The sequence below is a fragment of the Hemitrygon akajei genome, chromosome 10 (genome assembly GCF_048418815.1).
Source record: "Hemitrygon akajei chromosome 10, sHemAka1.3, whole genome shotgun sequence".
Lineage (NCBI taxonomy): Eukaryota > Metazoa > Chordata > Chondrichthyes > Myliobatiformes > Dasyatidae > Hemitrygon > Hemitrygon akajei.
The window spans coordinates 4,185,074-4,210,698 of NC_133133.1; the positions used below are offsets into that span (position 1 = coordinate 4,185,074).

Here is a 25,625-nt window from a genome sequence, read left to right on the forward strand (position 1 = left end):
TGGAATTCCCTCCCTATCCTGGGACACACACATTGGCATTCCCTCCCTATCCTGGGTCACACACATTGGAATTCCCTCCCTTTCCTGGGTCACACACATTGGAATTCCCTCCCTATCCTGGGTCACACACATTGGCATTCCCTCCCTATCCTAGGTCACACACATTGGCATTCCCTCCCTTTCCTGGGTCACACACATTGGAATTCCATCCCTATCCTGGGTCACACACATTGGCATTCCCTCCCTATCCTAGGTCACACACATTGGAATTCCCTCTCTATCCTGGGTCACACACATTGGAATTCCCTCCCTATCCTGGGTCACACACATTGGAATTCCCTCCCTATCCTGGGTCTCACACATTGGCATTCCCTCCCTTTCCTGGGTCACACACATTGGCATTCCCTCCCTATCCTGGGTCACACACATTGGAATTCCCTCCCTTTCCTGGGTCTCACCCTCTGGAATTCCCTCCCTTTCCTGGGTCACACACATTGGAATTCCCTCCCTATCCTGGGTCTCACACTCTGGAATTCTCTCCCTATCCTGGGTCACTCACATTGGAATTCCCTCCCTATCCTGGGTCACACACATTGGAATTCCCTCCCTTTCCTGGGTCATACACATTGGAATTCCCTCCCTATCCTGGGTCACACACATTGGCATTCCCTCCCTATCCTGGGTCTCACACATTGGAATTCCCTCCCTATCCTGGGTCACACACATTGGAATTCCCTCCCTATCCTGGGTCACACACATTGGAATTCCCTCCCTATCCTGGGACACACACATTGGCATTCCCTCCCTATCCTGGGTCACACACATTGGAATTCCCTCCCTTTCCTGGGTCACACACATTGGAATTCCCTCCCTATCCTGGGTCTCACACATTGGCATTCCCTCCCTTTCCTGGGTCTCACACATTGGAATTCTCTCCCTATCCTGGGTCACACACATTGGAATTCCCTCCCTATCCTGGGTCACACACATTGGAATTCCCCCCCTATCCTGGGTCTCACACTCTGGAATTCTCTCCCTATCCTGGGTCTCACACTCTGGAATTCCCTCCCTATTCTGGGTCACACACATTGGAATTCCCCCCCTATCCTGGGTCTCACACTCTGGAATTCCCTCCCTATCCTGGGCTTCACCTTCTGGAAATTGTTCCCTATCCTGGGTCACACACATTGGAATTCCCTCCCTATCCTGGGTCACACACATTGGAATTCCCTCCCTATCCTGGGTCTCACCCTCTGGAATTCCCTCTCTATCCTGGGTCTCACCCTCTAGAATTCCCTCCCTATCCTGGGTCTCACACTCTGGAATTCTCTCCCTATCCTGGGTCATACACATTTTAATTCCCTCCCTATCCTGGGTCTCACCCTCTGGAATTCCCTCCCTATCCTGGGTCACACACATTGTCATTCCCTCCCTATCCTGGGTCACACACATTGGAATTCCCTCCCTATCCTAAGTCTCACCCTCTGGAATTCCCTCCCTATCCTGGGTCACACATATTGGAATTCCCTCCCTATCCTGGGCTTCACCATCTGGAAATCGTTCCCTATCCTGGGTCACACACATTGGAATTCCCTCCCTATCCTGAGTCACACACATTGGAATTCCCTCCCTATCCTGGGTCTCACACATTGGCATCCCCTCCCTTTCCTGGGTCACACACATTGGCATTCCCTCCCTATCCTGGGTCACACACATTGGAATTCCCTCCCTTCCCTGGGTCTCACCCTCTGGAATTCTCTCCCTATCCTGGGTCACACACATTGGAATTCCCTCCCTATCCTGGGTCACACACATTGGAATTCCCTCCCTATCCTGGGTCTCACACTCTGGAATTCCCTCCCTATCCTGGGTCTCACACTCTGGAATTCCCTCCCTATCCTGGGCTTCACCTTCTGGAAATTGTTCCCTATCCTGGGTCACACACATTGGAATTCCCTCCCTATCCTGGGTCTCACACTCTGGAATTCTCTCCCTATCCTGGGTCACAAACATTGGAATTCCCTCCCTATCCTGGGTCTCACCCTCTGGAATTCTCTCCCTATCCTGGGTCTCACACTCTGGAATTCTCTCCCTATCCTGGGTAACACACTCTGGAATTCCCTCCCTATCCTGGGCTTCACCATCTGGAAATTGTTCCCTATCCTGGGTCACACACATTGGAATTCTCTCCCTATCCTGGGTCACACACGTTGGCATTCCCTCCCTATCCTAAGTCTCACCCTCTGGAATTCCCTCCCTATCCTGGGTCACACATATTGGAATTCCCTCCCTATCCTGGGCTTCACCATCTGGAAATCGTTCCCTATCCTGGGTCACACACATTGGAATTCCCTCCCTATCCTGAGTCACACACATTGGAATTCCCTCCCTATCCTGGGTCACACACATTGGAATTCCCTCCCTCTCCTGGGCTTCACCATCTGGAAATCGTTCCCTATCCTGGGTCACACACATTGGAATTCCCTCCCTATCCTGAGTCACACACATTGGAATTCCCTCCCTATCCTGGGTCACACACATTGGAATTCCCTCCCTATCCTGGGACACACACATTGGCATTCCCTCCCTATCCTGGGTCACACACATTGGAATTCCCTCCCTTTCCTGGGTCACACACATTGGAATTCCCTCCCTATCCTGGGTCTCACACATTGGCATTCCCTCCCTTTCCTGGGTCTCACACATTGGAATTCTCTCCCTATCCTGGGTCACACACATTGGAATTCCCTCCCTATCCTGGGTCACACACATTGGAATTCCCCCCCTATCCTGGGTCTCACACTCTGGAATTCTCTCCCTATCCTGGGTCTCACACTCTGGAATTCCCTCCCTATTCTGGGTCACACACATTGGAATTCCCCCCCTATCCTGGGTCTCACACTCTGGAATTCTCTCCCTATCCTGGGTCTCACACTCTGGAATTCCCTCCCTATCCTGGGCTTCACCTTCTGGAAATTGTTCCCTATCCTGGGTCACACACATTGGAATTCCCTCCCTATCCTGGGTCACACACATTGGAATTCCCTCCCTATCCTGGGTCTCACCCTCTGGAATTCCCTCTCTATCCTGGGTCTCACCCTCTAGAATTCCCTCCCTATCCTGGGTCTCACACTCTGGAATTCTCTCCCTATCCTGGGTCATACACATTTTAATTCCCTCCCTATCCTGGGTCTCATCCTCTGGAATTCCCTCCCTATCCTGGGTCACACACATTGTCATTCCCTCCCTATCCTGGGTCACACACATTGGAATTCCCTCCCTATCCTGGGTCTCACACATTGGCATCCCCTCCCTTTCCTGGGTCACACACATTGGCATTCCCTCCCTATCCTGGGTCACACACATTGGAATTCCCTCCCTTCCCTGGGTCTCACCCTCTGGAATTCTCTCCCTATCCTGGGTCACACACATTGGAATTCCCTCCCTATCCTGGGTCACACACATTGGAATTCCCTCCCTATCCTGGGTCTCACACTCTGGAATTCTCTCCCTATCCTGGGTCACAAACATTGGAATTCCCTCCCTATCCTGGGTCTCACCCTCTGGAATTCTCTCCCTATCCTGGGTCTCACACTCTGGAATTCTCTCCCTATCCTGGGTAACACACTCTGGAATTCCCTCCCTATCCTGGGCTTCACCATCTGGAAATTGTTCCCTATCCTGGGTCACACACATTGGAATTCTCTCCCTATCCTGGGTCACACACGTTGGCATTCCCTCCCTATCCTAAGTCTCACCCTCTGGAATTCCCTCCCTATCCTGGGTCACACATATTGGAATTCCCTCCCTATCCTGGGCTTCACCATCTGGAAATCGTTCCCTATCCTGGGTCACACACATTGGAATTCCCTCCCTATCCTGAGTCACACACATTGGAATTCCCTCCCTATCCTGGGTCTCACACATTGGCATCCCCTCCCTTTCCTGGGTCACACACATTGGCATTCCCTCCCTATCCTGGGTCACACACATTGGAATTCCCTCCCTTCCCTGGGTCTCACCCTCTGGAATTCTCTCCCTATCCTGGGTCACACACATTGGAATTCCCTCCCTATCCTGGGTCACACACATTGGAATTCCCTCCCTATCCTGGGTCTCACACTCTGGAATTCCCTCCCTATCCTGGGCTTCACCTTCTGGAAATTGTTCCCTATCCTGGGTCACACACATTGGAATTCCCTCCCTATCCTGGGTCTCACACTCTGGAATTCTCTCCCTATCCTGGGTCACAAACATTGGAATTCCCTCCCTATCCTGGGTCTCACCCTCTGGAATTCTCTCCCTATCCTGGGTCTCACACTCTGGAATTCTCTCCCTATCCTGGGTAACACACTCTGGAATTCCCTCCCTATCCTGGGCTTCACCATCTGGAAATTGTTCCCTATCCTGGGTCACACACATTGGAATTCTCTCCCTATCCTGGGTCACACACGTTGGCATTCCCTCCCTATCCTAGGTCACACACATTGGAATTCCCTCCCTATCCTGGGTCACACACATTGGAATTCCCTCTCTATCCTGGGTCACACACATTGGAATTCCCTCCCTATCCTGGGTCACACACATTGGCATTCCCACCCTTTCCTGGGTCACACACATTGGAATTCCCTCCCTATCCTGGGTCACACACATTGGCATTCCCTCCCTATCCTAGGTCACACACATTGGCATTCCCTCCCTTTCCTGGGTCACACACATTGGAATTCCATCCCTATCCTGGGTCACACACATTGGCATTCCCTCCCTATCCTAGGTCACACACATTGGAATTCCCTCTCTATCCTGGGTCACACACATTGGAATTCCCTCCCTTTCCTGGGTCACACACATTGGAATTCCCTCCCTATCCTGGGTCACACACATTGGAATTCCCTCCCTTTCCTGGGTCTCACCCTCTGGAATTCCCTCCCTTTCCTGGGTCATACACATTGGAATTCCCTCCCTATCCTGGGTCACACACATTGGCATTCCCTCCCTATCCTGGGTCTCACACATTGGAATTCCCTCCCTATCCTGGGTCACACACATTGGAATTCCCTCCCTATCCTGGGTCACACACATTGGAATTCCCTCCCTATCCTGGGACACACACATTGGCATTCCCTCCCTATCCTGGGTCACACACATTGGAATTCCCTCCCTTTCCTGGGTCACACACATTGGAATTCCCTCCCTATCCTGGGTCTCACACATTGGCATTCCCTCCCTTTCCTGGGTCTCACACATTGGAATTCTCTCCCTATCCTGGGTCACACACATTGGAATTCCCTCCCTATCCTGGGTCACACACATTGGAATTCCCCCCCTATCCTGAGTCTCACACTCTGGAATTCTCTCCCTATCCTGGGTCTCACACTCTGGAATTCCCTCCCTATTCTGGGTCACACACATTGGAATTCCCCCCCTATCCTGGGTCTCACACTCTGGAATTCTCTCCCTATCCTGGGTCTCACACTCTGGAATTCCCTCCCTATCCTGGGCTTCACCTTCTGGAAATTGTTCCCTATCCTGGGTCACACACATTGGAATTCCCTCCCTATCCTGGGTCACACACATTGGAATTCCCTCCCTATCCTGGGTCTCACCCTCTGGAATTCCCTCTCTATCCTGGGTCTCACCCTCTAGAATTCCCTCCCTATCCTGGGTCTCACACTCTGGAATTCTCTCCCTATCCTGGGTCATACACATTTTAATTCCCTCCCTATCCTGGGTCTCACCCTCTGGAATTCCCTCCCTATCCTGGGTCACACACATTGTCATTCCCTCCCTATCCTGGGTCACACACATTGGAATTCCCTCCCTATCCTAAGTCTCACCCTCTGGAATTCCCTCCCTATCCTGGGTCACACATATTGGAATTCCCTCCCTATCCTGGGCTTCACCATCTGGAAATCGTTCCCTATCCTGGGTCACACACATTGGAATTCCCTCCCTATCCTGAGTCACACACATTGGAATTCCCTCCCTATCCTGGGTCTCACACATTGGCATCCCCTCCCTTTCCTGGGTCACACACATTGGCATTCCCTCCCTATCCTGGGTCACACACATTGGAATTCCCTCCCTTCCCTGGGTCTCACCCTCTGGAATTCTCTCCCTATCCTGGGTCACACACATTGGAATTCCCTCCCTATCCTGGGTCACACACATTGGAATTCCCTCCCTATCCTGGGTCTCACACTCTGGAATTCCCTCCCTATCCTGGGTCTCACACTCTGGAATTCCCTCCCTATCCTGGGCTTCACCTTCTGGAAATTGTTCCCTATCCTGGGTCACACACATTGGAATTCCCTCCCTATCCTGGGTCTCACACTCTGGAATTCCCTCCCTATCCTGGGTCTCACCCTCTGGAATTCTCTCCCTATCCTGGGTCTCACACTCTGGAATTCTCTCCCTATCCTGGGTAACACACTCTGGAATTCCCTCCCTATCCTGGGCTTCACCATCTGGAAATTGTTCTCTATCCTGGGTCACACACATTGGAATTCTCTCCCTATCCTGGGTCACACACGTTGGCATTCCCTCCCTATCCTAAGTCTCACCCTCTGGAATTCCCTCCCTATCCTGGGTCACACATATTGGAATTCCCTCCCTATCCTGGGCTTCACCATCTGGAAATCGTTCCCTATCCTGGGTCACACACATTGGAATTCCCTCCCTATCCTGAGTCACACACATTGGAATTCCCTCCCTATCCTGGGTCACACACATTGGAATTCCCTCCCTATCCTGGGCTTCACCATCTGGAAATCGTTCCCTATCCTGGGTCACACACATTGGAATTCCCTCCCTATCCTGAGTCACACACATTGGAATTCCCTCCCTATCCTAGGTCACACACATTGGAATTCCCTCCCTATCCTGGGACACACACATTGGCATTCCCTCCCTATCCTGGGTCACACACATTGGAATTCCCTCCCTTTCCTGGGTCACACACATTGGAATTCCCTCCCTATCCTGGGTCTCACACATTGGCATTCCCTCCCTTTCCTGGGTCTCACACATTGGAATTCTCTCCCTATCCTGGGTCACACACATTGGAATTCCCTCCCTATCCTGGGTCACACACATTGGAATTCCCCCCCTATCCTGGGTCTCACACTCTGGAATTCTCTCCCTATCCTGGGTCTCACACTCTGGAATTCCCTCCCTATTCTGGGTCACACACATTGGAATTCCCCCCCTATCCTGGGTCTCACACTCTGGAATTCTCTCCCTATCCTGGGTCTCACACTCTGGAATTCCCTCCCTATCCTGGGCTTCACCTTCTGGAAATTGTTCCCTATCCTGGGTCACACACATTGGAATTCCCTCCCTATCCTGGGTCACACACATTGGAATTCCCTCCCTATCCTGGGTCTCACCCTCTGGAATTCCCTCTCTATCCTGGGTCTCACACTCTAGAATTCCCTCCCTATCCTGGGTCTCACACTCTGGAATTCTCTCCCTATCCTGGGTCATACACATTTTAATTCCCTCCCTATCCTGGGTCTCACCCTCTGGAATTCCCTCCCTATCCTGGGTCACACACATTGGAATTCCCTCCCTATCCTGGGTCACACACATTGTCATTCCCTCCCTATCCTGGGTCACACACATTGGAATTCCCTCCCTATCCTGGGTCTCACACATTGGCATCCCCTCCCTTTCCTGGGTCACACACATTGGCATTCCCTCCCTATCCTGGGTCACACACATTGGAATTCCCTCCCTATCCTGGGTCTCACACTCTGGAATTCCCTCCCTATTCTGGGTCACACACATTGGAATTCCCCCCCTATCCTGGGTCTCACACTCTGGAATTCTCTCCCTATCCTGGGTCTCACACTCTGGAATTCCCTCCCTATCCTGGGCTTCACCTTCTGGAAATTGTTCCCTATCCTGGGTCACACACATTGGAATTCCCTCCCTATCCTGGGTCACACACATTGGAATTCCCTCCCTATCCTGGGTCTCACCCTCTGGAATTCCCCCTCTATCCTGGGTCTCACCCTCTAGAATTCCCTCCCTATCCTGGGTCTCACACTCTGGAATTCTCTACTATCCTGGGTCATACACATTTTAATTCCCTCCCTATCCTGGGTCTCATCCTCTGGAATTCCCTCCCTATCCTGGGTCACACACATTGTCATTCCCTCCCTATCCTGGGTCACACACATTGGAATTCCCTCCCTATCCTGGGTCTCACACATTGGCATCCCCTCCCTTTCCTGGGTCACACACATTGGCATTCCCTCCCTATCCTGGGTCACACACATTGGAATTCCCTCCCTTCCCTGGGTCTCACCCTCTGGAATTCTCTCCCTATCCTGGGTCACACACATTGGAATTCCCTCCCTATCCTGGGTCACACACATTGGAATTCCCTCCCTATCCAGGGTCTCACACTCTGGAATTCCCTCCCTATCCTGGGTCTCACACTCTGGAATTCCCTCCCTATCCTGGGCTTCACCTTCTGGAAATTGTTCCCTATCCTGGGTCACACACATTGGAATTCCCTCCCTATCCTGGGTCTCACACTCTGGAATTCTCTCCCTATCCTGGGTCACAAACATTGGAATTCCCTTCCTATCCTGGGTCTCACCCTCTGGAATTCTCTCCCTATCCTGGGTCTCACACTCTGGAATTCTCTCCCTATCCTGGGTAACACACTCTGGAATTCCCTCCCTATCCTGGGCTTCACCATCTGGAAATTGTTCCCTATCCTGGGTCACACACATTGGAATTCTCTCCCTATCCTGGGTCACACACGTTGGCATTCCCTCCCTATCCTAAGTCTCACCCTCTGGAATTCCCTCCCTATCCTGGGTCACACATATTGGAATTCCCTCCCTATCCTGGGCTTCACCATCTGGAAATCGTTCCCTATCCTGGGTCACACACATTGGAATTCCCTCCCTATCCTGAGTCACACACATTGGAATTCCCTCCCTATCCTGGGTCTCACACTCTGGAATTCTCTCCCTATCCTGGGTCACACACATTGGAATTCCCTCCCTATCCTGGGTCTCACACTCTGGAATTCCCTCCCTATCCTGGGTCACACACATTGGAATTCCCTCCCTATCCTGGGTCTCACACTCTGGAATTCCCTCCCTATCCTGGGTCTCACACTCTGGAATTCCCTCCCTATCCTGGGCTTCACCTTCTGGAAATTGTTCCCTATCCTGGGTCACACACATTGGAATTCCCTCCCTATCCTGGGTCTCACACTCTGGAATTCTCTCCCTATCCTGGGTCACAAACATTGGAATTCCCTCCCTATCCTGGGTCTCACCCTCTGGAATTCTCTCCCTATCCTGGGTCTCACACTCTGGAATTCTCTCCCTATCCTGGGTAACACACTCTGGAATTCCCTCCCTATCCTGGGCTTCACCATCTGGAAATTGTTCCCTATCCTGGGTCACACACATTGGAATTCTCTCCCTATCCTGGGTCACACACGTTGGCATTCCCTCCCTATCCTAAGTCTCACCCTCTGGAATTCCCTCCCTATCCTGGGTCACACATATTGGAATTCCCTCCCTATCCTGGGCTTCACCATCTGGAAATCGTTCCCTATCCTGGGTCACAGACATTGGAATTCCCTCCCTATCCTGAGTCACACACATTGGAATTCCCTCCCTATCCTGGGTCTCACACATTGGCATCCCCTCCCTTTCCTGGGTCACACACATTGGCATTCCCTCCCTATCCTGGGTCACACACATTGGAATTCCCTCCCTTCCCTGGGACTCACCCTCTGGAATTCTCTCCCTATCCTGGGTCACACACATTGGAATTCCCTCCCTATCCTGGGTCACACACATTGGAATTCCCTCCCTATCCTGGGTCTCACACTCTGGAATTCCCTCCCTATCCTGGGTCTCACACTCTGGAATTCCCTCCCTATCCTGGGCTTCACCTTCTGGAAATTGTTCCCTATCCTGGGTCACACACATTGGAATTCCCTCCCTATCCTGGGTCTCACACTCTGGAATTCTCTCCCTATCCTGGGTCACAAACATTGGAATTCCCTCCCTATCCTGGGTCTCACCCTCTGGAATTCTCTCCCTATCCTGGGTCTCACACTCTGGAATTCTCTCCCTATCCTGGGTAACACACTCTGGAATTCCCTCCCTATCCTGGGCTTCACCATCTGGAAATTGTTCCCTATCCTGGGTCACACACATTGGAATTCTCTCCCTATCCTGGGTCACACACGTTGGCATTCCCTCCCTATCCTAGGTCACACACATTGGAATTCCCTCCCTATCCTGGGTCACACACATTGGAATTCCCTCTCTATCCTGGGTCACACACATTGGAATTCCCTCCCTATCCTGGGTCACACACATTGGCATTCCCACCCTTTCCTGGGTCACACACATTGGAATTCCCTCCCTATCCTGGGTCACACACATTGGCATTCCCTCCCTATCTTAGGTCACACACATTGGCATTCCCTCCCTTTCCTGGGTCACACACATTGGAATTCCATCCCTATCCTGGGTCACACACATTGGCATTCCCTCCCTATCCTAGGTCACACACATTGGAATTCCCTCTCTATCCTGGGTCACACACATTGGAATTCCCTCCCTATCCTGGGTCACACACATTGGAATTCCCTCCCTATCCTGGGTCACACACATTGGAATTCCCTCCCTTTCCTGGGTCTCACCCTCTGGAATTCCCTCCCTTTCCTGGGTCACACACATTGGAATTCCCTCCCTATACTGGGTCTCACACTCTGGAATTCTCTCCCTATCCTGGGTCACTCACATTGGAATTCCCTCCCTATCCTGGGTCACACACATTGGAATTCCCTCCCTTTCCTGGGTCATACACATTGGAATTCCCTCCCTATCCTGGGTCACACACATTGGCATTCCCTCCCTATCCTGGGTCTCACACATTGGAATTCCCTCCCTATCCTGGGTCACACACATTGGAATTCCCTCCCTATCCTGGGTCACACACATTGGAATTCCCTCCCTATCCTGGGACACACACATTGGCATTCCCTCCCTATCCTGGGTCACACACATTGGAATTCCCTCCCTTTCCTGGGTCACACACATTGGAATTCCCTCCCTATCCTGGGTCTCACACATTGGCATTCCCTCCCTTTCCTGGGTCTCACACATTGGAATTCTCTCCCTATCCTGGGTCACACACATTGGAATTCCCTCCCTATCCTGGGTCACACACATTGGAATTCCCCCCCTATCCTGAGTCTCACACTCTGGAATTCTCTCCCTATCCTGGGTCTCACACTCTGGAATTCCCTCCCTATTCTGGGTCACACACATTGGAATTCCCCCCCTATCCTGGGTCTCACACTCTGGAATTCTCTCCCTATCCTGGGTCTCACACTCTGGAATTCCCTCCCTATCCTGGGCTTCACCTTCTGGAAATTGTTCCCTATCCTGGGTCACACACATTGGAATTCCCTCCCTATCCTGGGTCACACACATTGGAATTCCCTCCCTATCCTGGGTCTCACCCTCTGGAATTCCCTCTCTATCCTGGGTCTCACCCTCTAGAATTCCCTCCCTATCCTGGGTCTCACACTCTGGAATTCTCTCCCTATCCTGGGTCATACACATTTTAATTCCCTCCCTATCCTGGGTCTCACCCTCTGGAATTCCCTCCCTATCCTGGGTCACACACATTGTCATTCCCTCCCTATCCTGGGTCACACACATTGGAATTCCCTCCCTATCCTAAGTCTCACCCTCTGGAATTCCCTCCCTATCCTGGGTCACACATATTGGAATTCCCTCCCTATCCTGGGCTTCACCATCTGGAAATCGTTCCCTATCCTGGGTCACACACATTGGAATTCCCTCCCTATCCTGAGTCACACACATTGGAATTCCCTCCCTATCCTGGGTCTCACACATTGGCATCCCCTCCCTTTCCTGGGTCACACACATTGGCATTCCCTCCCTATCCTGGGTCACACACATTGGAATTCCCTCCCTTCCCTGGGTCTCACCCTCTGGAATTCTCTCCCTATCCTGGGTCACACACATTGGAATTCCCTCCCTATCCTGGGTCACACACATTGGAATTCCCTCCCTATCCTGGGTCTCACACTCTGGAATTCCCTCCCTATCCTGGGTCTCACACTCTGGAATTCCCTCCCTATCCTGGGCTTCACCTTCTGGAAATTGTTCCCTATCCTGGGTCACACACATTGGAATTCCCTCCCTATCCTGGGTCTCACACTCTGGAATTCTCTCCCTATCCTGGGTCACAAACATTGGAATTCCCTCCCTATCCTGGGTCTCACCCTCTGGAATTCTCTCCCTATCCTGGGTCTCACACTCTGGAATTCTCTCCCTATCCTGGGTAACACACTCTGGAATTCCCTCCCTATCCTGGGCTTCACCATCTGGAAATTGTTCTCTATCCTGGGTCACACACATTGGAATTCTCTCCCTATCCTTGGTCACACACGTTGGCATTCCCTCCCTATCCTAAGTCTCACCCTCTGGAATTCCCTCCCTATCCTGGGTCACACATATTGGAATTCCCTCCCTATCCTGGGCTTCACCATCTGGAAATCGTTCCCTATCCTGGGTCACACACATTGGAATTCCCTCCCTATCCTGAGTCACACACATTGGAATTCCCTCCCTATCCTGGGTCACACACATTGGAATTCCCTCCCTATCCTGGGCTTCACCATCTGGAAATCGTTCCCTATCCTGGGTCACACACATTGGAATTCCCTCCCTATCCTGAGTCACACACATTGGAATTCCCTCCCTATCCTGGGTCACACACATTGGAATTCCCTCCCTATCCTGGGACACACACATTGGCATTCCCTCCCTATCCTGGGTCACACACATTGGAATTCCCTCCCTTTCCTGGGTCACACACATTGGAATTCCCTCCCTATCCTGGGTCTCACACATTGGCATTCCCTCCCTTTCCTGGGTCTCACACATTGGAATTCTCTCCCTATCCTGGGTCACACACATTGGAATTCCCTCCCTATCCTGGGTCACACACATTGGAATTCCCCCCCTATCCTGGGTCTCACACTCTGGATTCTCTCCCTATCCTGGGTCTCACACTCTGGAATACCCTCCCTATTCTGGGTCACACACATTGGAATTCCCCCCCTATCCTGGGTCTCACACTCTGGAATTCTCTCCCTATCCTGGGTCTCACACTCTGGAATTCCCTCCCTATCCTGGGCTTCACCTTCTGGAAATTGTTCCCTATCCTGGGTCACACACATTGGAATTCCCTCCCTATCCTGGGTCACACACATTGGAATTCCCTCCCTATCCTGGGTCTCACCCTCTGGAATTCCCTCTCTATCCTGGGTCTCACACTCTAGAATTCCCTCCCTATCCTGGGTCTCACACTCTGGAATTCTCTCCCTATCCTGGGTCATACACATTTTAATTCCCTCCCTATCCTGGGTCTCACCCTCTGGAATTCCCTCCCTATCCTGGGTCACACACATTGGAATTCCCTCCCTATCCTGGGTCACACACATTGTCATTCCCTCCCTATCCTGGGTCACACACATTGGAATTCCCTCCCTATCCTGGGTCTCACACATTGGCATCCCCTCCCTTTCCTGGGTCACACACATTGGCATTCCCTCCCTATCCTGGGTCACACACATTGGAATTCCCTCCCTTCCCTGGGTCTCACCCTCTGGAATTCTCTCCCTATCCTGGGTCACACACATTGGAATTCCCTCCCTATCCTGGGTCACACACATTGGAATTCCCTCCCTATCCTGGGTCTCACACTCTGGAATTCCCTCCCTATCCTGGGTCTCACACTCTGGAATTCCCTCCCTATCCTGGGCTTCACCTTCTGGAAATTGTTCCCTATCCTGGGTCACACACATTGGAATTCCCTCCCTATCCTGGGTCTCACACTCTGGAATTCTCTCCCTATCCTGGGTCACAAACATTGGAATTCCCTTCCTATCCTGGGTCTCACCCTCTGGAATTCTCTCCCTATCCTGGGTCTCACACTCTGGAATTCTCTCCCTATCCTGGGTAACACACTCTGGAATTCCCTCCCTATCCTGGGCTTCACCATCTGGAAATTGTTCCCTATCCTGGGTCACACACATTGGAATTCTCTCCCTATCCTGGGTCACACACGTTGGCATTCCCTCCCTATCCTAAGTCTCACCCTCTGGAATTCCCTCCCTATCCTGGGTCACACATATTGGAATTCCCTCCCTATCCTGGGCTTCACCATCTGGAAATCGTTCCCTATCCTGGGTCACACACATTGGAATTCCCTCCCTATCCTGAGTCACACACATTGGAATTCCCTCCCTATCCTGGGTCTCACACATTGGCATCCCCTCCCTTTCCTGGGTCACACACATTGGCATTCCCTCCCTATCCTGGGTCACACACATTGGAATTCCCTCCCTTCCCTGGGTCTCACCCTCTGGAATTCTCTCCCTATCCTGGGTCACACACATTGGAATTCCCTCCGTATCCTGGGTCACACACATTGGAATTCCCTCCCTATCCTGGGTCTCACACTCTGGAATTCCCTCCCTATCCTGGGTCTCACACTCTGGAATTCCCTCCCTATCCTGGGCTTCACCTTCTGGAAATTGTTCCCTATCCTGGGTCACACACATTGGAATTCCCTCCCTATCCTGGGTCTCACACTCTGGAATTCTCTCCCTATCCTGGGTCACAAACATTGGAATTCCCTCCCTATCCTGGGTCTCACCCTCTGGAATTCTCTCCCTATCCTGGGTCTCACACTCTGGAATTCTCTCCCTATCCTGGGTAACACACTCTGGAATTCCCTCCCTATCCTGGGCTTCACCATCTGGAAATTGTTCCCTATCCTGGGTCACACACATTGGAATTCTCTCCCTATCCTGGGTCACACACGTTGGCATTCCCTCCCTATCCTAAGTCTCACCCTCTGGAATTCCCTCCCTATCCTGGGTCACACATATTGGAATTCCCTCCCTATCCTGGGCTTCACCATCTGGAAATCGTTCCCTATCCTGGGTCACACACATTGGAATTCCCTCCCTATCCTGAGTCACACACATTGGAATTCCCTCCCTATCCTGGGTCACACACATTGGCATTCCCTCCCTATCCTGGGTCACACACATTGGAATTCCCTCCCTTCCCTGGGTCTCACCCTCTGGAATTCTCTCCCTATCCTGGGTCACACACATTGGAATTCCCTCCCTATCCTGGGTCACACACATTGGAATTCCCTCCCTATCCTGGGTCTCACACTCTGGAATTCCCTCCCTATCCTGTGTCTCACACTCTGGAATTCCCTCCCTATCCTGGGTCACACATATTGGAATTCCCTCCCTATCCTGGGCTTCACCATCTGGAAATCGTTCCCTATCCTGGGTCACACACATTGGAATTCCCTCCCTATCCTGAGTCACACACATTGGAATTCCCTCCCTATCCTGGGTCTCACACATTGGCATCCCCTCCCTTTCCTGGGTCACACACATTGGCATTCCCTCCCTATCCTGGGTCACACACATTGGAATTCCCTCCCTTCCCTGGGTCTCACCCTCTGGAATTCTCTCCCTATCCTGGGTCACACACATTGGAATTCCCTCCCTATCCTGGGTCACACACATTGGAATTCCCTCCCTATCCTGGGTCTCACACTCTGGAATTCCCTCCCTATCCTGTGTCTCACACTCTGGAATTCCCTCCCTATCCTGGGCTTCACCTTCTGGAAATTGTTCCCTATCCTGGGTCACACACATTGGAATTCCCTCCCTATCCTGGGTCACACACTCTGGAATTCTCTCCCTATCCTGGGTCACACACATTGGAATTCCCCCCCTCTCCTGGTTCTCACCCTCTGGAATTCCCTCCCTATCCTGGGTCACACACATTGGAATTCCCTCCCTATCCTGGGTCACACACATTGGCATTCCCTCCCTATCCTGAGTCTCAAACATTGAAATTCCCAACCTATCCTGAATGTCTCAGTCTGGAATTCCCTCCCTATGCTGGGCCTCAAACTCTGGAACTCCCTACCTCTGTCAGTCTTGTCTTATGTTTGGATCCACAAAAACTTGCTCCCTGGAGAGTTCATGTGTGAGAAATGTCATCTCGTCCAGCAGCTCAGGAACAGGGTGGCTGAACTTGAGGAGCTCTCATGCGATATTGTAGAGAATTTGCAGAGGTGCTCCAGATGTCCTTTAGGGAGATGTTGTGCACCCAAGAGAGCTGGAATTATATGCAAGAATGTATAAGTATGATATAAGTAATAGCAATAACTGAAACCTGGCAGATCTCAAACAGCGGTGATGAATATAATATTAAAGGATATACTTTACTTAAGAAAGATAGGCAAGATCAAAAAGCTATATACATAAGAGAGAATTTAAACATGAGGCTGCTTATGATTGGAGATGAATCTAGACTTGGTGAAGATATCTGGGTGAGAATTGAAAGCTCTAAGGATAAAGGAATAACAGTGAGTTTACGTTATGGACCCCCAAAAGCTGATAGTGATTTGAAAAATCAAATTCTGAGGGTGATGCTATAGTCATGGGTGACTAATTTCCCAAATATTGAGTGTGAGTACCCAGTGACCAGTGGATTAAAGTTAAGTGATTTCATTGAGTTATTGACTGATTGTTTTTTGACCCAGTCTGTTAATGCACCAACAAGGGGGATGGGCTGATAACATTCAGGCGGCAGAATCAATACAGTTAGATCCAAACAAAATCCAGATTTGGGCAGGTGAAATTTAATGTAGGTAAGTGTAAAATATTACATATAGGAAGTAGAAATGTTCAATATAAACATACAATGGGCGTCGAGTCAGAAAGTGCTCTGTATGAGAAGGATTTGGGTGTCCTGGTGGACTCATCACTGTCAACATCTACACCATGCACAGAAGTGATCAGGAAGCTAATAGAACATTGGGCTACATAATGTACTCAGTGGAGCTCATGTCTGGAGACATTCCCCTTAAGCTATGTAATATGAGTACTGTGTACAATTTTGTTCTCCATATTGTGTGAGGGATGTGAAGGCCTGGAGAGAGTTCAGAGAAGGGTGACCAGACTCATTCCAGGTCTGCAGGGTAGGAGCCATGAAGAAATATCAAAAGAATTAGAATTTTTTAGCCAAAGTAGAAGTAGAATGAGAGGAGATATGATGGAAGTATTGAAAATCAATAAGCATATAAGTAGGGTGGATTCCAGCTGTTACTTCAAAATTAATCCATCAATTCCACCCTCTGGAATTCCCTTCCTATCCTGGGTCTCATGGTCTGGAATTCCATCCCTATCCTGAGCCTCAGTTTCTGGAATTTCCTCCCTATCCTGGGTCTGTCAGTCTGGAGTTCCCTCCCTATCCTAGGACTTAGACTTTAGAATCACCCTCCCCCTACCTTCACTACTGGATTTCCCTTCCTATCCTGGGCTCCACTGGATTTTTCTCTTCATCCTGGGCTCCGCTGGATTTCCCTCTTCATCCTGGGCTCTGCTGGATTTCCCTCTTCATCCTGGGCTCCGCTGGATTTCCTTCCTCATCCTGGGCTCTATTGGACTTCCTTTCGCTACCCTGTAAATACAATTTCTTTAAATTATATTATTTCAATAAATTTTCCCACAAAGCGCCAACACTACTTGTGTTTCCTCTTCATACGATGTTTGAGAGTCCGTTAGGCCAGTCGTAGCCCCTCAGTGTTGTGTGGACTGTGGCCGTGACTCCCAGCATTTAGCCCAAGACTCTGTAACTTAGACACTCTATCGCTGTCTGTAGTACGTAATGTATCTCTGCTTCTCGTCACAGGCCATGCTGCTGAATGTTGAGAAAAATGAACCGTTCTGTGGTGGAACCATCCTGAATGAGAAGTGGGTCATCTCGGCAGCTCACTGCTTTGTTCACCGATTTGAGTTCAGGGTTGTTGTGGGTGAGTATTGTTTAACCACATGCTCCTGTTATTTAGCCATAATATGTAACAGCAGAATTCGGCAATTTGGCTCATCAAGTCTGCTCTGCCTTTATTAATTTATTTAGAGATACAGCGTGGTAACCTCTGGCCCAGTGAGCCAATGTAGCATGTTGCGCTAACGTGACCCATTAACTTACTGACCCACATGCCTTTGGAAGGAGAGGAAACTGAGCATCATCAGGAAACGCATGCTGCCACGGGGAGAGCGTACAAACTCCTTCCAGACAGCGGCAGGAAATGGACCCGGTCACCGTCAATAACTCCAGAAGACTGGAAGTAGAGTAAATACTGAAAGGCTTTTATTAGCAGCAAAACGGACCACGTCCATGCTGGATGACTGCGGGAGGAGTCGTGACACAATCGCCTTTATCCAGGGGTCTGTGGGAGGAGCCACAGGAGCAGTCAGCAGAGGGGCGTGTCCAGACAGATATACATGGTTTACCACATTCACCCCTTCTTTTTAAAAACAGAGTCCCGCGGGGTGAAGTGACTGACAATATTTAAGACAAGTATATTTACAGGTCAAGTCTATCAGGTGGTCGAGTCCGTTGCTGCGATCCACGTAGAACTGGTGGTGATTGCACCGGTGACGGTGGTTGTGTTGGCTCCGGCCTGACTTGAGGTGCCAGGCCATTAGGCATCAGTAATCCCTTGTGTGTGCGCATCGCGCCCGGTATGGGAGTGTCGTGAGGTGTCTGTGTAGGGCTTGGAGTGCACAGTGTCTTGTGGGTATATACATCAGTGGGTACGGGGTTAATAGTCACCATGGAGTGTTCAGGGTAGGGGTCTGGTGCTCCTGTGGGCGCCAGGTCACGGACGGAGACCGTGTCCTCCCGCCCATCAGGTAAGACCACGTAGGCATACTGGGGGTTCGCATGAAGTAGGTGAACTCTCTCGACCATCGGAGAGTATTTATTGCTCCTCGCATGTTTCCGGAGCAGCACTGGCCCTGGGGACGTCAGCCAAGCCAGTAGGGTGGTCCCGGTGGTCGCCTTCCTGGGAAAAGAAAAGAGTCGCTCATGAGGGGTGACATTGGTGGACGTGCATAACAGGGAGTGGATGGAGTGGAGTGCCTCGGGAAGGACCTCCTGCCTGTGAGAGACCGGCAATCCCTTTGACCTAAGGGCTAAGAGTGTGGCCTTCCACACTGTGGCATTCTCCTTCTCCACCTGTCCATTTCTCCAGGGATTATAGCTCGTGGTTCTACTAGTTGCAATACCCCTAGCCAGCAGGTATTGGTGCAGCTCGTCACTCATAAACAAGGACCCTCTGTCACTGTGGATATAGTGAGAGTGAAGAGAGTGAACAGAGTGAAGAGCTTGCGCAGGGCCTTTATGACTGACGTGGTAGTGGTATCGGGGCAGGAGATGGCGAAGGGGAACTGTGGAGTACTCATCGATTACATTAAGAAAGTATACATTGCAGTCGGTGGAGGGAAGGGGGCCCTTAAAGTTGACACTCAGTCGCTCAAAGGGGCGGGTGGCCTTGATAAGTTGTGCCTTTTCAGGACAGGAGAAGTGCGGTTTGTACTCTGCGCAGACTTGGCAGTCCCTGGTCATCGTCCTGATGTCCTCAAGGGAGTACGGCAGGTTCCGGGCTTTCACGAAGGGGAAAAGCCGGGTGACCCCCGGGTGGCAAAGATCTGCACGTAGGGCATATAGCCGGTCGATCTGCGTGCTGGCACATGCTCCCCGGGATAGGGCATCAGGGGGCTCATTGAGCCTTCCAGGCCGGTACAGGATGTCATAGTTGTAGGTGGAGAGTTCGATTCGCCACCTCAAAATTTTATCATTTTTGATTTTGCCCCGCTGTTGGTTGCTAAACATGAACACAACTGAACGCTGGTCGGTCAGCAAGGTGAACCTTTTGCCGGCGAGATAGTGCCTCCAGTGCCTAATAGCTTCCACTATGGCCTGGGCTTCTTTCTCCACCGCGGAGTGCCGAATTTCAGGACCTTGAAGGGTACGAGAGAAGAATGCTACCGGCCTTCCTGCCTGATTGAGGGTAGCAGCCAGTGCGAAGTCAGAGGCGTCACTCTCTACTTGGAAGGGAATGGTCTTGTCCACCGCATGCATCGTTGCTTTGGCAATGTCCCCTTTAATGCGGCTCAAGGCCACGCGGGCCTCGGCTGAGAGGGGAAATGCGGTGGACTTGACCAGGGGGCGAGCCTTGTCTGCGTAGTGAGGGACCCATTGGGTGTAATAGGAAAAGAAGCCCAGGCACCTTTTGAGGGCTCTGAGGGTGTTGGGAAGAGGGAGTTCTAACAGGGGGTGCATACAGTCGGGGTCAGGGCCAATGACTCCGTTCTCCATGACACACCCAAGGATAGCAAGTCGGGTGGTTCCGAACACACACAAGGTTAAAAGCTTTGGCCACTTGGAAAAATTTTTGGAGGTTGTTATCGTGATCCTGCTGGTCGTGATCACAGATGGTGATGTTATCCAGATATGGGAACGTGGCCTTCAGTTGGCACTGGTCCACCATCCGGTCCATTTCCCTCTGGAAGACAGAGACACCATTTGTGACACCAAAAGGGATGCGCAGGAAGTGATAGGGCCTGCCGCCCATCTCGAAGGCGGTGTAGGGGCGGTCCCCCGGGTGGATGGGGAGCTGATGGTAAGCGGATTTTAGGTCTATGGTCGAGTACACCTTGTACTGAGCTATCTGATTGACCATGTCCGCGATGCAGGGTAGGGGGTACGCGTCAAGCTGCGTGAACCTATTGATGGTCTGGCTATAGTCCAAGACCATCCTATTTTTCTCCCCATTCTGAATAACAACCATATGGGCCCTCCAAGGACTTGTGCTTGCCTCAATGATCCCTTCCCTGAGCAGACGCTGCACCTCCGACTGAATGAAGGCTCTGTCCCCCGCGCTGTACCTCCTGCTTTTAGTTGCCACAGGTTTACAGTTGGGGGTCAGGTTGGTGAACAGTGGTTGGGGAGGGATCTTGAGGGTGGAAAGGCTGCAAGTGGTGTCCATAGCGCGGCTGTTGGCATGGTGTTGGGAGGTGATTGGTGGGAGGGGCCCGTCATACTCCATTGTCACACTTGTCAGGTGGCTCTGGAAGTCGAGCCCCAATAGCACAGGCGCACACAGTTGAGGCATGACCAATAGCGCAAAGTCCCGATATTCTGTGCCCTGCACCAGCAATGTCGCTACACAACCCCCCCGGATGTCTGTTGTATGCGACTCAGAAGCCATGGTGACCCTCTGGCTTACTGGCCGTGTCACAAGTCTGAAATGTTGTACTGTGTCCGGGTGGATAAAACTCTCCATGCTGCCCATGTCAAACACGCAGCCCCTCCACCAGGTTGTCCATCATTGACCTTGCAAGCTGGTGGGGAGCACTTTGGTCGAGGGTCACAGAGGCCAGAGTGGAATCACTGTCTTGGTCCGGCACGGTGGGGTGCACAGTAAGCACCCGTGGGTCGTAGGCGGTGCGAGTTGGCACTGACCAAGATGGGCACCCTATGCCATGCATGCGGTGGTGGGCAGGCTAGATGGCGACAGCCAGGATGGCCGCCCCCATGCCTCGCATGCGGTGGGCAGGCAAGATGGCGACCTCCATGCCTTGCACGCGGCGCTGCTCGATCCCGCTCGTGGTTTGGACTTACAGGCCTTGGCGAAGTGGCCCTTCTTTCCGCAGCTGGAGCAGGTAGCTTCTTGGGCCGGGCAGCATTTTTGGGGGTTCTTCTGGAGTCTGCAGAAGTAACACTTCACAGACTCGTGACTGGCAGCAGCCGTGGTCAATTCGCCAGCGGGTTGCGGGGTCTGCGGCATCCATGAGGCCATCGGGAGATTGCGTGCCTGGAGAGCATCAGAGTTGTGCAGAGCGGCCTCCAGCGTGTTGGTCAGCTCAATTGCCAAATGTAAGGTAAAATCGATGTGTTCCAGCAACCGCTGGCACATGTACACTGACCTGATCCCCATAACGATGGCGTCTCGTACCAGGAGCTCCGCATGGTGTTCGGCCGTCAGTCCCCTGCAATCGCAGGCCCGCACGAGTGTCTGTAGGGTCCGGACAAACTCAGCACTCGACTCTCCTGCCCACTGCTGCCACATCGCTATGCGATGTCGTGCATAAACAGTATTTACGGGCCGTGGGTATTGTCTTCTGCGGGCGCTCATCGCGCCATCGTAACTCGGCTGACCTCTAATCATCAAGTAGATCCGTGGACTGACCCTGAAGAGGAGAACTCTGCGCTTCGCGGTGGACTCGGTCACTTCAATCTCCTCCAGGTATGATTCGAAGCAGCCTAGCCAGAGTTCGAAAGCATTTGCTGGCCTCAGGTGGTTGTGGGTCAATGTCCAATTTGTCGGGTCTCAAAACATGTTCCATGCTTTAAAATTGCTGCTAATAAAATTGATGCACTATCAATAACTCCAAAAGACTGGAAGTCGAATAAATACTGAAAGGCTTTTATTAGCAGCAAAATGGACCACGTCCATGCTGGATGACTGTGGGAGGAGCCGTGACACAATCACCTTTATACAGGGGTCTGTGGGAGGAGCCACAGGAGCAGTCAGCGGAGGGGTGTGTCCAGACAGATACACATGGTTTACCACACTCTGGCACTGGGATAGTGTTACCCTAACTGCTATCCTACCGTGCTGCCCTTCAGTCATTATCCCTCTCAACCCCATTCTCCTGGCTTCTCCCCATAAACTCCGGCCCCTATTATTAATCAAGAACTGGCTGCATAGCAGTTACTACAATGCTATTACATCTTGGGGCATTCTGGAGTTCATAGTTCAACTCTACAGCCGTTCTGTATGGAATCTCTGTACGTTGAATGTGTAGATTTTCTCTGTGCGCTCTGTCTTTTCCATAGTCTAAAGGCATAATGGGTAGCTTAATTGCTCATTGTAAATTGTCCCGTCACTAAGTTAAAGTTAAATTAGGGTTGCTGGTGCCATACGGCTCGAAGGGCCAGAAGGCCTATTCCACACTACATCACTAAGACCAGTAAATAAATAAATAGATAGATAAATAAATACATACACCTATCAACCTTTGCTTTAAATATACCCAATGACTTTGTCTGCACAGCATTCTGTGACAATGAATCCCACAGATTCACCATGCTCTGGCTAAGGAAATTCCTCCACATCTCTGTTCCAAATGGACGTCCCTCTATTCTGAGTCCATGCCCTCTGGTCCTAGACTCACCCACTATAGCAAACATCCTCTCTACATCTATTCCATCTAGGCCTCTCAATATTCAATAGGTTTCAATGAGATCCCCCCCGCCATTCTTCTAAACTCCAATGACTACAATCCTGCATCCATCAAACACTCTCCAAATGTTAATCCTTTTATTCCTTGGGATCATTATCATGAACCTCTCCAATGCCAGCACATCCTTTCTTAGATAAGTGGCCCAAAACTGTTCACAATTTCCAGGTGCAGTTTGACGAGCTTTGTTCTCTCAGACAACAAGCGTATGTGCATGAAGTCAAGAGGAATGTTCAGAATGCCCAGGGTTCTTTCGCTGCTGCCAGCACACTTCCCCCACCTCACTGGGATCTGTCTGGTCAGTTGGATATACAGAGGTGGATACATTGGCTAAAGGCTTTATCAATAATACTGTAAACATGAGCTGTAGAGTCATTGAAAATGGGTCCACAGGTTGTGGAATCAGTTGAGAGCTGAGGTAATTGAAGCTATCCATGCTGGTTTAGGAGGTAAGTACTTACAGGGTAATGACTGCTCCCGAACCTGAGCTTCCCGTACCTTCTTCCTGATGGCAATATTGGGAAGAAAGCGTGGCCTGGGTGGTGGGGATCCCTGATAATGGATGCTGCTTTCTTGTGACAGTGCAAAATGGTGGGACGGGATGGAGTGGGTTGTCTCCACCACTTTTTGCAGACATTCTCTCTCTATGGCTGCGTTCTGTCTAACCCTTGTTACTTTGCCACAGGGGAGCATGACATTCGCGAACATGAACACACTGAGAAGCACCATGAAGTGGAAAGTGTGGTTCTCTATCCCAGATATGACGCCAACCGAAGTCGGTACAACCACGACATTGCCCTGATCCTGCTGAAGACCCCCATAGTGTTTACCCTCTTTGTCATTCCCATTTGCCTGCCGGAGAAGTCCTTTGCCGAAAAGGTGTTGATGACTCAACCGTACGGGACAGTCAGTGGCTGGGGAAGGCTGTACACGCTGGGGGACACTCCACAGGTCCTCCAGCAAATCAGCATCCCGTACGTCGACCGTAGTATCTGCAAGCAATCCAGCAGGTTCACTGTCACCGGGAACATGTTCTGTGCTGGCATGGAAGATGGAAGCAAGGATGCCTGTCAGGGAGACAGTGGGAGTCCTCATGTCACTAGCTACAAGAACACTTGGTTCCTGACAGGTATTGTCAGCTGGGGAGACGGCTGTGCAGTGGCTGGCAGATATGGCTTCTACACCAGAGTCTCCAAGTATTACGCCTGGATTAAAAATCAAACAGAAATTTGATTCACGGCAAAAAGCAGTGATAACGCATGCTTGGCATGCAGTTATGAAAAGTTTTACAGATGGAATATTTTCTAACATCCAAAATCAAAAACAGAATGGATTCTTGCCAGTGCTGATTCTGTGGCTTGGCATGAAATAATATCAATAATCTCTGGAGCTGCCTGCAAGTAATTATTACTCAGTCTTTCGAGCTGGATTTGTTTGATTTGTACAAAGCTGTGCCAAGCTCTTGTAGTGGACAAGATTTTGATAATAAAATGAATCTGTGTCCACGTAACCCCTATTCTGCTGATGCTTGTTTGTAATTCCATAGGAAACCCTCACAAATCCCATTTTCAGACCAGCATGATCAATTCCCTGTTTCACAGCCTCAAGGACTCAGGTTCCATTCTGACCCCCATTGCTGTCTGGGTGGAGTTTGTATGCTCTCCCTGTGAGCTTGCAGGTTGCCTCCAAGTGTTCCAGTTTCCTCCTACATCCCAAAAATGCACAGATAAGTAGATTAATGCAACTCCAGTGATTTCCCGTAGCAGATACAAAATTCCCTAAAAGTGGCGTCACTTTTTTTTAGTAAAGAGAGCTTTTGGGACATTGGCCTTTATAAATCAAAGTATTGAGTTATAAGAGTTGAAATGTTATGGTGAGGTTGTATAAGGCACTGGTGAGGCCGAATTTGGAGTATTGTGTGCAGTTTTGGTCACCGAATTGCAGGAAGGATATTAATAAGGTTGAAAGAGTTCAGAGAAGGTTTACAAGGATGTTGCCAGGACTTGAGAAACTGAATTACAGAGAAAGGTTGAATAGGTTAGGACTTTGTTCCCTGGAGCATAGAAGAATGAGGGGAGACTTGATAGAGGTATATAAAATTATGATGGGTATAGATAGAGTGAATGCAAGCAGGCTTTTTCCACTGAGGCTAGGGGAGAAAAAAACCAGAGAATATGAGTTAATGGTGAAGGGGGAAAAGTTTAAAGGGAACATTGGGGAGGCTTCTTCACACAGAGGGTGGTGCGAGTGTGGAATGAGCTGCCAGATGAAGTGGTAAATGTGGGCTCACTTTTAACATTTAAGAAAAACTTGGACAGGTATATGGATGAGAGGGGTTTGGAGGGATATGGTCCAGGTGCAGGTCAGTGGAACGAGGCAGAAAAAATGGTTCGGCACAGCCAAG

At 50.8% G+C, this 25,625-nt stretch overlaps 1 protein-coding gene across 1 annotated transcript in view; it reads left to right on the forward strand.

Annotated features, from left to right (window-relative positions):
- Window positions 1-24,731, forward strand: part of f9a (coagulation factor IXa) — a 57,770-nt gene extending 33,039 nt beyond the window's left edge. The window contains exons 8-9 of the mRNA XM_073057758.1: window positions 17,820-17,940; window positions 23,907-24,731. Coding sequence (XP_072913859.1) covers window positions 17,820-17,940; window positions 23,907-24,454 — 669 coding nt within the window. The 3' untranslated portion in view covers window positions 24,455-24,731. The remainder of the gene's footprint in view (window positions 1-17,819; window positions 17,941-23,906) is intronic.
- The last annotated feature ends 894 nt before the right edge of the window (window positions 24,732-25,625 follow it).